The following is a 15,198-nucleotide window of genomic DNA, read 5'->3' on the forward strand; positions in this document are numbered from 1 at the left end:
CGAGCGGGTCAGTGCCTTACTGCCTCGTGATAGGGTTCCATCTCCATTGACGCCTCCTCGCCGTCCGCGCGCCACCAGCTGGTGTCGCAACAGCTAGTGCCTTACTGCCTTGTGATAGGGTTCCATTTCCCCCGCCCAACCACACGCGCTCCAGCTCGCTCGACCTCAACCGGCTGAAGAGCACCGCGCCCCCCGCGCCGCCGCCGCGCGTGTCCCCCTCGCACGCCTCGCCGCCCGCGCGCCGCCCGCTCACCAACCAGCGCAGCGAGGGCGAGCGGGTTAGTGCCTTACTGCCTTGTGATAGGGTTCTATGTTCATTGGCGCTGCGTTGCCCGCTCTGAAATTTACAAGAGAGAGCAGCAACAACCAACGCAGCGAGGACGAGCGGGTCAGTACCTTACTGTCTTGTGATAGGGTTCCATTTCCATCGATACCGAGCGCAAACAGATCAGCGACAGATAGTGGGTCAATGACCTCTGCAGAAGCCAGCGTGAACGCCACGCGCCTTGCGACCTTGTGATAGGGTTCCATCTCCCTCTCACGCCTCGCCGCTCGCGCGCCGTCGGCTCACCAACCAGCGCAGCGAGAGCGAGCGTGTTAGTGCCTTACTGCTTTGTGTTAGGGTTCCATCTCCCCCACGCGTATCGATATGGAGCGCAAACAGATCAGTGACAGATGGTGGGTCAATGACCTCTGCAGAAGCTAGCGCGGACGCCACGCGCCTTCCTGCCTTACGACCTTGAGTACGCTAGAGACTAGACTCTTAGTGCCTTGTGATAGGGTTGCATCTGCAGTAACGCCGCTCTGGCCGCTCACCAACCAGCGCATCGAGGGCGAGCGGGTCAGTACCCCAACGACTTGAGCCTTAATGCCCTGTAATAGGGTTCCATCTCCAGCGACGACGCGCAAACACAGATCAGTGACAGCTCAATGACCTCTGCAGAAGCTAGCGTGAACGCCACGCGCCTTACTGCCTTGAGACCTTGTGTAGGGTTCCATTTACCCCGCGCCGAGCGGGTCAGTACCCCAACGACTTGAGCCTTAATGCCCTGTAATAGGGTTCCCTCCGGCGACGACGCGCAAACACAGATCAGTGACAGTTCAATGAACTTCAATGACCTCTGCAGAAGCTAGCGTGAACATCATGTGCCTTACTGCCTTGAGACCTTGTGATAGGGTTCCATCTCCCTCGCGTGTGTCTCCCTCGCACGCCTCGCCGCCCGCTCATCAACCAGCGCAGCGAGGGCGAGCGGGTTAGTGTCTTACTGCCTTGTGATAGGGTTCCATCTCCTCCGCGCTTATCTCCCTCGCACGCCTCGCCGCCCGCGCGCCGCCCGCTCACCAACCAGCGCAGCGAGGGCGAGCGGGTCAGTGCATTAGTAACTAGAGACTTAGTCCCTTGTGATAGGTTGCATCTGCAGTAACGCCGTGCTGGCTGCTTATAGTAGCAGCGACAGATAGTGGGTCAACGACCTCTGCAGAAGCTAGCGCGGACGCCACGCGCCTTACTGCCTTGCGACCTTGTGATAGGGTTCCATCTCCTTTGCGCTTATCTCCCTCGCACGCCTCGCCGCCCGCGCGCCGCCCGCTCACCAACCAGCGCAGCGAGGGCGAGCGGGTCAGTGCCTTACTGCCTTGTGATAGGGTTCCATCTCCCTCACGCGTATCGATATGGAGCGCAAACAGATCAGTGACAGATGGTGGGTCAATGACCTCTGCAGAAGCTAGCGCGGACGTCACGCGCCTTCTTGCCTTGAGACCTTGTGTTAGAGTTCCATCTCCAGTGACGCCACCTCGCCGTCCGCGCGCCACATGCTAGTGTGTCGCAGTAGCTAGCGCCTTGACATAGGGTTACATCTCCCCCGCGCGTCTCCCTCGCATGCCTCGCCGCCCGCGCGCCGCCCGCTCACCAACCAGCGCAGCGAGGGCGAGCGGGTTAGTGCCTTACTGCCTTGTGATAGGGTTCCATTTCCATCTATGTCGCGCGTAAACAGATCAGTGACAGATAGTGGGTCAATGACCTCTGCAGAAGCTAGCGTGAACGCGTCTTGCGACCTTGTGATCGAGTTCCATCTCCTCCGCGCTTATATCCCTCGCACGCCTCGCCGCCCGCGCGCCGTCCGCTTACCAACCAGCGCAGCGAGGGCGAGCGGGTCAATACATTAGTAACTAGAGACTTGTGCCTTGTGATAGGGTTGCATCTGCAGTAACGCCGTGCTGGCTGCTTATAGTAGCAGCGACAGATAGTGGGTCAACGACCTCTGCAGAAGCTGGCGCGGACGCCACGTGCACAAAATATAACAGAAGACAAACTCCATACTAAACGCGCTCGAGCCACGCACACATAGACACCGCTCCTAGCAAGACTGTCTTGGACGAATGCGAGCGCGACGTGGCGCGACAGACGTTCGCCACACGTTCGCTGTGGTTCGCTTGAGTTACGCGCCGGTCAACCGCCTGTGATATTATTTTGTTTTGCGAAATTGACGAAAATGAGTGAACAGAAAAAGTCGTATTATAATTGTTCCGTATTTGGTTGCTTAAACTCATACTTGATACATACCGAATTTTCATTTTTTAAATTACCAGTTGATTCGGGGAGGTAAGTAAGTTATTTATTTGAATTTCAATTGAAATTGAAAGCCAACTCAATTATTAGGAATATCGAATTGTTTTAGAGAGGTTTTAGGAATTATTGGATAACTAGCTTTTGCCCGCGGCTTCACCCGCGTGAAATTTAGTTTGTCACAGATCGTCATAAATTATAGCTTATATGTTATTCAGGGTTATAAACAATAATACTGTAAAGTTACATCAAAATCCGTTCAGTAGTTTTTGCGTGAAAGAGCAACAAACATCTAGACATCCAAACTTTCGCATTTATAATATTAGTTGGATAATAGTGTCAACCACTCAACTAAATACTACTTCCTTCTCGTGTATTTGTTTGCAAACTATTACTATAATAACGTACTAAATATAAATAAGTATACGTGGATATCTGTTATTGTCTTTCTTGCATAGTATTAAGAGTAACATTTTTCTATCATAACGAAATAAACACAACACATGACAAGACAACCCTGGCGCGACGGCCGAGCGTGCGAGCGAGAGAGGTATGCAAAGCGAGGTACATACATGAGTTTACCTTCTGTTATATTTTGTGCCACGTGCCTTACTGCCTTGTGACCTTGTGACCTTGTGATAGGGTTCCATCTCCCTCGCGTGTGTCTTCCTCGCACGCCTCGCCGCCCGCGCGCCGCCCGCTCACCAACCAGCGCAGCGAGGGCGAGCGGGTCAGTGCCTTACTGCCTTGTTATAGGGTTCCATCTCCATTGACACCGCATCGCCCGCTAACAAACTTGCGCACCGAGGGCGAGCGGGTCAGTGCCTTACTGCCTTGTGATAGGGTTCCATCTCCAGTGACGTCACTTCGCTGCCCGCTAGAGTTTCAGTAGCTAGCGCCTTACTGTCTTGAGATAGGGTTCCATTTCCCCCGAGGCCGCGTTCTCTGCTCACTCTCTAACTAGCGCAACGAGGACGAACGCGGACACCTCGCGCCTTACTGCCTTGTAATAAGGTTCCACTTTCTTCAATACCTGGACGTAGCTCGCCTCGCGACCCGTTTTCGAAGCAGCTCAGAAAGAGAGTGCCAGGCAGCCGCTTCATCTAGAACAGGCATGACATAACATAGGGCCATTTTCCACCTAAGCAGAGACAAGGCGAGATGTGCGGAGACAAGCGGCCGCTATGCAGATTATTTTGCCCAAAGCATAACGGAACTCTGCTCAACCGTTATTGCTGAAGCTGAGTTTATAACACGTCTCGTCTTTGCATTGGTGGAAAATAGCCCTTATTGCCATATCTATAACGACATCATCTCCATCAACACCACACCCGAACTGTCAAAATAATAATTTCAAGTTAGCAACACTTTAAAACTGACAGTCAACTTATATTTTTGTACAAAACGTATATTATATTCAACAGGGTGAACCAGCCTTTCCTCCCGACGCGTTTGCGCCTCGCGAGTATGAAGGCGACGGGTTCGGTTACGCGCGCGACGACGCGCCCAAGATGCACGGCGCCTTCGAGGTAACTAGCAGTACAAGGGGACAAGTACGCATACAGACTACAATCATATACTAAACATCTTAACCCTAACAATCTCCGCAACTGAAGATATACCGATTAGCTAACTCACACCATAAACCAATAACTCGAAGGCACAACTTCTAAAAAAAATAACACGTCTAAAGTCCGGTCGCCGAACACGTAGAATTTCGTCCAATGACCCCAAGTACACTCACTGCTGGCGCCCGTCGCACAGTCGCGACAGCAATATTATTACGCGCGAACGATAAAGATGGGTAGCTTGGGGTCATTAGACGAAATTCTACGTGCTCGGCGACCGGACTATAGTCCTAACACTATTTATTTCCAATTAACTACATACTAAAGATAACTTTACCCTAACAATGACCACTGTTCAGATATGCCGATCAGCTAGCTGACACCATAAACCAATAACTCGAAGGCACAACTTCTAAAAAATAACGCGTCTAAAGTCCGGTCGCCGAGCACGTAGAATTTCGTCCAATGACCCCAAGTACACTCACTGCGGGCGCCCGTTGCACAGTCGCGACAGCAATATAATTACGCGCGAACGATAAAGATTCTTGAGCTTGGGGTCATTGGACGAAATTCTACGTGCTCGGCGACCGGGCCATAGTCCTAACACTATTTGTTTCCAATTAACCACATACTAAAGATAACTTTACCCTAACAATGACCACTGTTGAGATATGCCGATCAGCTAGCTGACACCATAAACCAATAACTTCAATGCATAACTTCTAAAAAATAACACATGTCTAGTCCTAACACTATTTATTTCCAATTAACCACATACTAAAGATAACTTTACCCTAACAATGACCACTGTTGACATATGCCGATCAGCTAGCTGACACCATAAACTAATAACTCCAAGGCACAACTTCTCAAAAATAACACATGTCTAGTCCTAACACATTTATTTCCAACTGACCATAAAAATTTGCCTTCAGTAAATTAGAGAAGATCGTGCTTCTGCAGTGGAGGCTAAATGACCTGATGATGATGATGGATGAACCATAAAATATGATTTTGATGTCTTCGAAATCATTAAAAGCCTTACTTATAAAAATCAACTAATCAACGTCTAAGCAACTAATTAACTAATGACTCGTTAACTTCTTAATCAGTCATTAAATTTTCTCACTTATAAACACTGCTTAAGCGTCACTTAACTAATCAACTGTTAATTAGAGTTTTTCTTTTTTAACTCCACTTGAACCGAACCGTATGACAACATGCGAAGCCCTATCGCATGTTGTCATACGGTGACGTACCGCGCGGCTGTTGACATTTATTTCAAAAATATGGCCGAGTTGGAATACTGTATAGATAGTATTACCGTGTAGTTAGTCAATTTATAGGTCTAGTAACCGAGTCAGTGTCTGAAATATGGGACCGGCACGGGAAGGTGTTCTTATGACAGTCAAGCGTCAGCGAGACTAGATCTTCAGATTTGTTTGTTCTATCACGTCATAATATGTCAAAGTCACCTCTCCCGGACCGCTCCAAGACTCAGTTAAGCGCTGTTCGTGAAAACGTGACGTCATAATTTGCTTTTAAAGTTGCCATACAATATATATGGGATTTGAGAGATCATAAACAGTTTCAATTGACTAGTAATCGACTGGGGAACAAAACCGCACCTACGCTCTATGTTTGAGCCTCCAAGAATCCCCAGTCGATGAAGCACATGATGTGCCCTGAGTGTCCGAGCAACTGCACGCAGGAGGATTAATGAATGCTGCTGATACCGCCACTCTTGTAGCGGAGTTTTGGGCTGACACTGTGTAGGTTTGTATTCGACACGATAAGAAGAAGAAGATTGATTAAAGTACGGCCAACTAGCAGCGATACAAAAGGTTGATACGACTGTCGAGTTGACAATATGTTCTGTCTCTTCCCATCTTGTGTACTTGTCGTAATGTCTCGTTCTCCCGCCAAAATATGTCAAAGCCAGACGGGTTCACCCATGACATTGGGTTTGTTTACGTTTGGTATCGCTTCTCGTTGACCGTACTTTAGTAATGTTGTACTGTTTTTTGTTGAAGGTATACCGCAAGCCATCTCGCGAGTCGTCCTGCGAGGCGGATCCCGACGTGAAGTCGCTTCAGGAACAGAACGCGGTTCTCCACCGCGTGTGCCGCGCACTATGCGCAGAGCTCGCCGACGCACAGCGCGAGAGAGAGGCATTGCGCGTGCGCCTGGGAACACACACGCCCGTCTAGTAAGCACGTGTATAAAGAAGCGGTTAAACGCGGCGTTTAAACGCCCTGCGTAAGGAATGGTTCATATGTCCCCCGTTTCCTGTCTTTCGAATTACGAGGTTGGCGCTGTGTCACGGTGGTTTGTTGACTCGTGGATGTACTCTTTATTTTATAGACTATAACTTTCCTTTTTTTCTACTACATACTATCTTAACAGATTTATTTTTCTCATTTGTCCCGCAATTGGCCAAGTATTATCTTATTACGTACCTTCTATAACCTAAATTACATTTCAATGAACTGAAAAAAAAGTTGGCAAACCTTTTTTGGAACTAATTAACTGTGGAATTTTTCTTTTATAGTCTGTGAAATTGATACAAAACTCAACCGGATCCACACAAGTCCATAGATATCCATAGAATCCAAGGTGACACAGTAGACAACCCGTGGATCAGTAACGCATCAGGGGATTGGTAGCGCCCCATCGAACTACCTCGCCCCTTAGATTTGAAAATTTTAATGAATTACCCTATTACCGTACTTTCAGGCCAAATCTAATCTGCGATTCCAATGCGAATTACGTTTATCTATCCTCATATTTTGTACCCGATTTTGTATATTATCCCGCGAAGTTCTATCACTCGTAAGCTATTGTAACCTAAGTGTATATCCTGTCTTATCTACATTTATTGCGATTTCGACTAATGCTTCGAATTCTAACGGGTCATAAATGTTTTTGCGACCCTGGCAGTTAACGTCTCCCGTGTAATTTTAAACTTAAAAATCGACCAAAACTATTATAACTCTACCTATATTTTATTTACTGTCTGGCTTTATTACATTTGCTGGAAAGAAAAAATATTACAAAATTATGAATAAAAACTTTATAAACGGTTTTTAAAAATTCAAATTATCTTTTCCAAAAATCTTTTTAAAAAGTATAATTTTAACTGGTTTTATAAAAAGTAAATACAGAGGTATTATTGATATGAGTCATATACAGGGTGAAAGGGGTAGGTTAGTAAAATCATAAGTGATTAAAATTAATCTGGATTGTAATTTTTTCATCGGAGTTGTATTTCAAGATGAAATCTGCTTTCAGGACATCTGTAAAAAGGACAATGACCAAAAGTGGTCCAAATGTCCACCACTAACGAGACCTATATTGGCTTATAGTCCATTAAATACAGATTAACTTTCAGTATGGGACGAAAAAAAAATAAGCTGTCAGTAAAAAGTTATGACCGTATGAAAAATTGTAATAGTTTACGCGCTAATCTCAGGAACTACTGGTCCGATTTGAAAAAATATTTTTGTTATGGATAGCCCATTTATCAAGGATGGTTTTAGGTTATATAACATCACCCTACAACCAATAGGGGTGGAGCAGCGACCACCCGACCATAATTCCAATATTGTTGTCTTTCTTCTGAGCTTATTTTTTTTTTCTTTTAGCGAGAATCTAACACGGCACACTAAGCGACATGACAATATGCATATGTTATAGTCAAACCTCGAAGTTCCGGCACTCCTAGGTTTGACTAGTCAATCCTCAGGTCTGACTAGAAGTCTTAGTCAAAGCCCAAACATTTCGGCCTTTGACTAAATAATGTTAGTCAAACCTAGGAGTAACTAATTTGGTCAGGCAAAGGTCGAAACTCAATTTAATGAAATCGGGGTTTGACTAGTCAAACCTGAATTAAGACTTTAAACTAAACTATACTTAATTCTGATCTTGAACTTATTGCATAGGCGTTACGACGGTCGGTTTTCACGCGCACGCGCAGCTATCTCTTTAGGTGAAGGTACGAGTAACTAAACTTATACAGTACTGAGGTTGGTTGTCAGTGTTTCTAGATCGATCTTGATTAATTACTAATTTTTAGGGTTCTGTTACCTTAAAGGATAAAGAGTTTAGACCCTATTATTATGACTTCGCTAAATGTTGTCTGTCACCAGGCTCGCATCTCATGAATCATTCACTTAAAAAATAAAAAATTCAATAAAATACTTAAATATTTAAGGGGGGCTCCCATACAGCAAACGTGACTTGTTGCAGTTTTTTACTTGATATTAATTAAAACGTAAACAGGTGAACCCTTGAAATATTCACATGATTTTAGTTGCATTTTAAAAATAAATCATAAAATTAAAATAAAATAAGTATTTAAGGGGGCTCCCATACAACAAAAGAGTCACACGGAACCCTTCGTGAGCGAATCCGACTCACACATGGCTGGTTTTCTATTTGCCGTCTACTTTTGACCGAGTCTGTCAGTCGTTTCTAGGATTGACTAGGCAAAGCCCGAAACAGATTATTTTAGTTTCGACGTTTGACTGAACCGTTTAGGCACTTCTAGGTTTGACTTAGTCAAAGGCCGATATAAGAATTTACTTCGGGGTTTGCCTGAAGGCCTTGGTCAAACCTAGGATAGACCAGTCATTCCGCGAAGAGACTGCATATCGACCTTTGACTATGACACATAGATTAATCCAAAATGTGCGATTGATAGAATGATATCAAGAACATTTTTCGGATGAAAAGATAAAAAACATACTATTCATTCAGTCATAACTTTTTACTGACAGCATATTTTTGATTGCGGTTTGGTTATAATGAATCAGTATTTAGTAGACTATTTTACTACATAGGTCTCGTTAGTGGTGGACATTTGGACCACACTCCATATATTTTTGGTCATTGTCCTTTAGAAACCTGTCCTTTACACCCTGTATTTATTTACGAATACTTTAATGTTAAGAGGCTATAAACATTTTAAACGTCATCATTGCTGCTTATCACAGTATTTCGTAACTTATGATTAGACTACTTTGTCACAATTTTATTTTTACTTTATTTTTATTGATGTGTGCAAGTAGTTTTCATGGAGATGGCATGAGTGGATTGAATTTTAAAAAAATATCAGAGGTTTGAGTTGAGAGAAACGTTCAAAACGAGATTGATCTATAATCATATTGTTTTATTCTTGAGTGCGTTCTTCAAGTTGAAACTTCAAAAATTATATTATGAAATGTTTTTAACGATTTATATAATTAATTAAGTGTAGTTGAAAAGTATTATGCTTAAAAAATATTTAATTGAAATCGGATCATATTCAAAAATTATTTACTTCTTTAAGTTCCATCGGTGCCATTTCTAATGAACTACTGAAGAGTAAACACCTTGAAGAGACCGAGCTAGTACATTTCCACAAGTCAGGCAGATGCTGTGAAGACTTCAAACTATTTTAAGTGATAAAACAAGGCTTACTATATTTTATGCTAGAAACGTATTTCGTTAGTGTACTGTAATCATTACTTCTACTTAGGACGGTGGGCCTTTATTTTTACCCGATTGCGGTAGAAGGAGGGTTATGTTTTTGGATTGGTGATTAAAAGGGAAAATTGAATTCAAGTAAAGAAGTATTCTCATTATTTCGTGCCGAACTTTTATACAAAAGAGATCATTAACATAATTGACGTTAATCAATAGTGCGAATAAGCGGTGTGAATATACCTTAACAAATTCATTTTTTGATTCCTGCACTTGACAGTTTTTCTTTTTTTCTTTCAAACTTATGTCTGGTAATTTGGGAAGTGTAATTACTTTTAGACTTAAAATTAAGTTAGGCCCACTGCCCTAAAAAGTGTCCATATTGTTGTGTATCGAAATCCGTCGAAGTTCGATGATACTTTATTCTTTTTCGTGTTCTATAAATCGTATTAGTATGAATGGTTGTGCTAACATTATTATTTGTATTCTTTTCGAGTCCAAAAATCATTTGGGCTTATAATTATTTTATTTATTTAATACATAAATAATGATTATAAAATTAGGTGTCTATGCTACTGTTCTCTATTGCGAGTCTGAAGGCGTACTCATTAAGACCTTTTTACAAAAACCCAGCAAATTCAGGTGGTTGAAGACAAAATATATTGTGGCATTTACCTAGTATAGACGCATGCGTAACATGCATTGAAATTTATATTCAATGTTATCATTATTTTCAATGTTGTTTGAAAAACAATTATTTATTAGTAGCGAGTAACGCTAAAGTTGCTTGTATAGCATTCCTTATGTTTATTAAAATTGTAATTTGCTTTGCTATTATTGTAAAATAACCAAAATTTACCATCAAAAAGAGTATTTGTTAAAAATATGTGAATGATGTAAAAAAAGAGTTAGTATAGGGAGTGTAAAAATGTGAAGCTTAAGAACTATAAGAGAGGAGATGCCATGTCCAAGACTTGGCATAGGTACAGTCATTTGACTAGGAATGTATACTCTTTTAAATGTATTTTAATCTTTATTGCAAGGAATTAAGGTTCAAATAAAGCGTCAATGTACACATTCCCATGCAATTAACTGCACACGTCTGATCGGAGCCTCTGCATATACTTAGTTAGGAATAAACAACGCAAAGGAGAAGTCTCACTCCCCATTGAAAATAACCCCTCGTCTGATAGTAAAGTGTAGTAACTCAAAAATCGGCAAAAATGAGAAAAAATTGTTCTATTTCCGGTTGTCATCCTTAATGGAAAAATCTACAGATACAAATTAAAAAAAAGCTCAAACTCAGTGGTTCAACTCATGGTCGTCATACGATCGTCGTCAGTTGTGTGAATTCCATTCTATGTTTGAAAGCGAAAGTTTAATAATATACATAAATGTAATAATTTTTTGTTTATTAGTCAATTAGGATGACCACTAGGAATAGGTAATTTTTTACTACTAATTTTGGCGATTATTTGAGATGCTACACTGTGCTTTCTGGTGGGACTTATTTCTGAGACTCCTTTATTGCCGGTATCGTTTGAGATCACCCTGTATTATATAAGGTTATTGTAAAAGTATTTATCGTTTATTTTAGTTGTATCTTTAAGGACATTAATCTCCGCGGGCAGACTACCTTTTGCAGTGTAAATATAATATTTTATTGCGACTCTTATGTTGGTATATGTTACAAGCTTATTATAGATCGCGCGGTTGATTTTCATGTTCAAACTATTTTAAAAACTCAGTCTCTAAATAAATAAAATAAAACTTTTGTGCAAAGAAATATATCGGCTTTAAAATATCAAAAACTTTTTTATTATGTATTAAACGTGAAATCTATAGATTCTGCTGTAACCGCGCGATTTTATCAATCTACAGTTTGGTCCAATTTTTATTACTAAATTGTACCATTATTAGTCCATTATGTTTCATAAAATTTATACAGTACTGCTTAAAATATTGTAGTAAATTATGTACAATAAATTTATTTCCAAATTTTATTAGTATTATTATTTTAACCCCCTTTGTTTTAATTTATTCAAATATGTATTTGTTGTAGATGCGATTTTGCAGATTGTTTGAGATATGCTGGTGATTGTATATTGAAATTGAGAAAGATTTTTTTTTCAAAAACGTTAAATAAAAGCTTATATCTGCGAATAAAGATTAACAGAGATCCGAGTGCGCCGTAAGTTTTTGCCATGCTGTCATATTATTTGTATATCTTTTAAATACAGCTCCAATTGTCTAGACGTGACTGCAGCTGAAATTAATCATTGCTGGATTGGCATGTTTCTGCATGAGTGGCCACAATTTGTCAGGCTTGTCATCGCGCACACTTGGCGTGAGCAGAATCTTAGATTGGCAGTTTGGCACATCAAAATAAAGAGTTTAGCATCTTATACAGTTGTAACTGGAGCTATATTGCAACAAAAATATGAATATACTGAAGTCTGTCACTGTACATATTCGCTGACTATACTTAATTTACTGAACAACAACAGTCAACATATTTTAATTTTCTCTTGTTACCAATTTTAGGTATTATAATTTGTGAAACGGCCTTGTTATTGTTTTCGCAATGTGAATAATAGCCGAAATATAGATGGCTCGATTGCGATTATCCATCTTAAATTCTAACTGAAGGTTAAATCGTAACTTTGTTTACAACCTGTTAATGAAAAAGCGCAAAACCTCAGACACCCCAACTTATTTTTATTATAAAAGAATTATTAAAATTAATTTTCGCGGATTATTTACGGAGATAAGTATTCACTCTTTTTTTTTCGCCCCGCGCACTTGTTATCTCTTTTTACGCATTTCTGGAAACGTATTGACCTTTCACACGCTGATTGCAAGGCATGCACGCCTATGAGGCATGCACGGTTAGTAGTTAACTCAACATTCACACATTTAAAAGTTAAGTAACGATTAAAATTAAAATATTTTTTTGTTAAAATTTGACTCAAATTCTTGATTAGTGGAATCGATTCTACTCTCGATTGTGAACAAAATAATTTCAGGTTTTGCGCTTTTTCATTAACACGTTGTATACAGGGTGTTAGGTAAATGGGTATATGAGCCGACACTAGCCCATGTTAACATGGGCATAAATAGTATGGTGAAGTCAGCGAATTGATATCTTCATTTTAATTATTTTAATTTTCATACGAATCGGAATTTATAAAATTTATTTTGTATGAAAATTTAAAAAATAAAATGATGATATCAAATTTCTGACTTCACCATACCATTTATATGCATATGTTAACATGGGCTAGAGTCGGCTCATATACCCATTTAACTAACACCCTGTATACGTGCCACTTGTGAAACAAATACGCTGACTAAACCACAACCTTTCCCATCCGTTATTGAAACAAACGTGCACAAATTCTGCTTTCGTTTATAAACAATCGATTTACTGTTCATAAGAATAAGTCATCCGTGTGTTTCACTTAGTTTACTGAATACCAATGTGCCGGCAACACACCATGAAGATCGCACTCCTTTCGGTAGTACTGCTGTCTACAGCAGCAGTCCCCACGAAGCCAAAGTATACGTGCGAGAAGATGAAAGTGTCCATCTGCCGTGACATCGGGTACAACATCACAGCTTTACCCAACTACGCTGGACTTGTAGACCAAAAGGACGCGGAGTTCGAGCTTCACGACATGAACCCAATCATCAGATCCAAATGCTCGGACCACGTAAGACTGTTCATGTGTGCTGCTTACCTGCCCATGTGTATCCCAGGCATGGACCGCGTGGGCCCCTGCCGTGGGCTCTGCCTGCGAGTTAAGAAAGGCTGCTTCGACCACATGCAGAGGCTGGGGTACCCCTGGCCAAGGGAACTGGAATGCGATAATTTTCAACATGAAAATGATTACGAGCAAGCATGTATCATGTCCAATGCGATTTAAGTAATTAGTTATTAAAGTAGATCATGTTTATGATGAATTAAATATTTGTTGATGTGTTGTTTGTTTTTTTATAATACTCCTACGTCCTACCTACCTACACTATTTTAGAAAATTAGTGTAATTGTTTTTTAGATAGGTAGATAAATAACATAGTAAAAGTTTAACAGTATTTTTAATGGAAGTACATAGGTGCAATATGGGTGTGTGTAATACAGTAGTAACAAATTAATTAGATCCTAAAAACATAAATCTAAACTTAAGTACTATCAGCGCTATCAGTGTAATCTAAAAATCGATACTGGATAAAAATGTAGCGACATAAAGCGCGTCACCCGTGAAGTGAGGATTACGATAAGGCGCGATAACGAGCGCGAGGACAGCGCGCCTAACGAGCGCACTCGGGCGCCGAGCGGCTACGAGCGCCCTGCGACCACGCTCATCATTTCTCCCTTTCCCGCGGCCACAGTGTTGCGCATACCTGCGGACCTTTTTTTGTTTACGCGAGCTCCCCCCGCGGCGGGCGCACGCTCCGACTTAACACAACGTCTTGAGGCGCGCCTCGGTACGCATGCTCGCGTCGCGGCCGACCGTCGGCGCTCGCGCGTAAACACGCTCGACTACAATGAATCCTTTCATCTGATCGCCGGATATCGTTTCCAAGATGAACCGCCTCGCCGCGATCCTCGTGACTGTGACCCTCGTTACCGGTGCCGCCTCGGAGGCCTCCGTGCGGACATGTGAACCCATCAAAGTGGCTATGTGCAAGAATATCGGATACAATCAGACCGGAATGCCGAACCTGGCGAGGCACACTCTCCAGGCGGACGCCGATGTGACTTTGCAGACCTTCAGCCCTCTCGTCCAGTACGGCTGCTCGTCCCAGCTGGACCTGTTTCTGTGTACGGTTTACGTGCCGATGTGCACGGACAAGGTGGCCCTGCCGATAGGCCCGTGCCGAGGCTTATGCGAGAGCGTATACGAGAGGTGCTACCCGGTCCTCAGCGAGTTCGGCTTCCCGTGGCCCGCGGAGCTGGACTGCTCCCTGTTCCCGGCTGAGAACAACCACGAGCACATGTGCATGGAGGGCCCGGGCGAGCGGGCCGCTCCCGTGGGCACGGTGACCCTCGACGCGGCCAACGCCGCCGGGAGAGGCGCTTGCCGACGGCTCATCAAGCCGAACAGCTGGGTTTGGGTCCGGGGCTCAGGACGATGCGCACAGTTCTGCGAAGCCGAAGTGCTGTGGGAGGCCGGGGAGAGAAGAGCGGCCGAGGTGTGGCTGGCGACGTGGGCCGCCCTGAGCTTCGCGTGCACGCTGGCGGCGGTGGGCGCGCAGCTGGCGTGCGGCGAGCGCGGCGGCGCCGGGGAGCGGGCGCTGGTGCTGGTGGCGCTGTGCCGGTGCGCGGCGGCGGCGGGCTGGGGCGTGCGCGCGGCGGCCGGCCGCAGCGCCGCCGGCTGCGCCAAGGACTCCACCACCCCAACCAGAATGCTGCTCGCTCACGACGGCCTGGCCAACCCCAATTGCGCCGTCGTCTTCCTCCTGCTGTACTACTTCGGGCTGGCGGCGTCGGTTTGGTGAGTGATTTGCTATTTGTTTTCTTGTTATTCAAAATGCGAAATAAACGACTTATTTTATGACCGTATTGCAAAAACTAGGTTCTTATTTTTAGTTTATCGC

At 43.2% G+C, this 15,198-nt stretch overlaps 2 protein-coding genes and 1 long non-coding RNA gene across 3 annotated transcripts in view; all 3 read left to right on the forward strand.

The window, feature by feature from the left end:
• Positions 1 to 3,222: 3,222 nt before the first annotated feature.
• LOC135078781 (uncharacterized) lies at positions 3,223 to 11,600 on the forward strand. The gene is made up of 3 exons (XR_010258663.1): positions 3,223 to 3,296; positions 3,991 to 4,095; positions 6,168 to 11,600. It is a non-coding gene; the product is annotated as an uncharacterized LOC135078781 (long non-coding RNA).
• Positions 11,601 to 13,094: 1,494 nt separating this feature from the next.
• Positions 13,095 to 13,523, forward strand: LOC135078612 (frizzled-4-like). The gene has a single exon (XM_063973140.1). It carries the CDS (start codon positions 13,095 to 13,097, stop codon positions 13,521 to 13,523), a length of 429 nt encoding a protein of 142 aa, XP_063829210.1.
• Positions 13,524 to 13,935: 412 nt separating this feature from the next.
• Positions 13,936 to 15,198, forward strand: part of LOC135078782 (frizzled-4-like) — a 45,083-nt gene continuing 43,820 nt past the window's right edge. The window contains exon 1 of the mRNA XM_063973334.1: positions 13,936 to 15,095. Within this exon, the coding sequence (XP_063829404.1) occupies positions 14,185 to 15,095 (911 nt within the window). The 5' untranslated portion in view covers positions 13,936 to 14,184. The remainder of the gene's footprint in view (positions 15,096 to 15,198) is intronic.

The sequence above is a fragment of the Ostrinia nubilalis genome, chromosome 15 (assembly GCF_963855985.1).
Source record: "Ostrinia nubilalis chromosome 15, ilOstNubi1.1, whole genome shotgun sequence".
NCBI lineage: Eukaryota > Metazoa > Arthropoda > Insecta > Lepidoptera > Crambidae > Ostrinia > Ostrinia nubilalis.

What these genes read in the sequence shown, in the direction of transcription:
- LOC135078612 (XM_063973140.1), top strand. Translation starts at nt 13,095, where the DNA reads ATGAAGATCGCACTCCTTTCGGTAGTACTGCTGTCTACAGCAGCAGTC.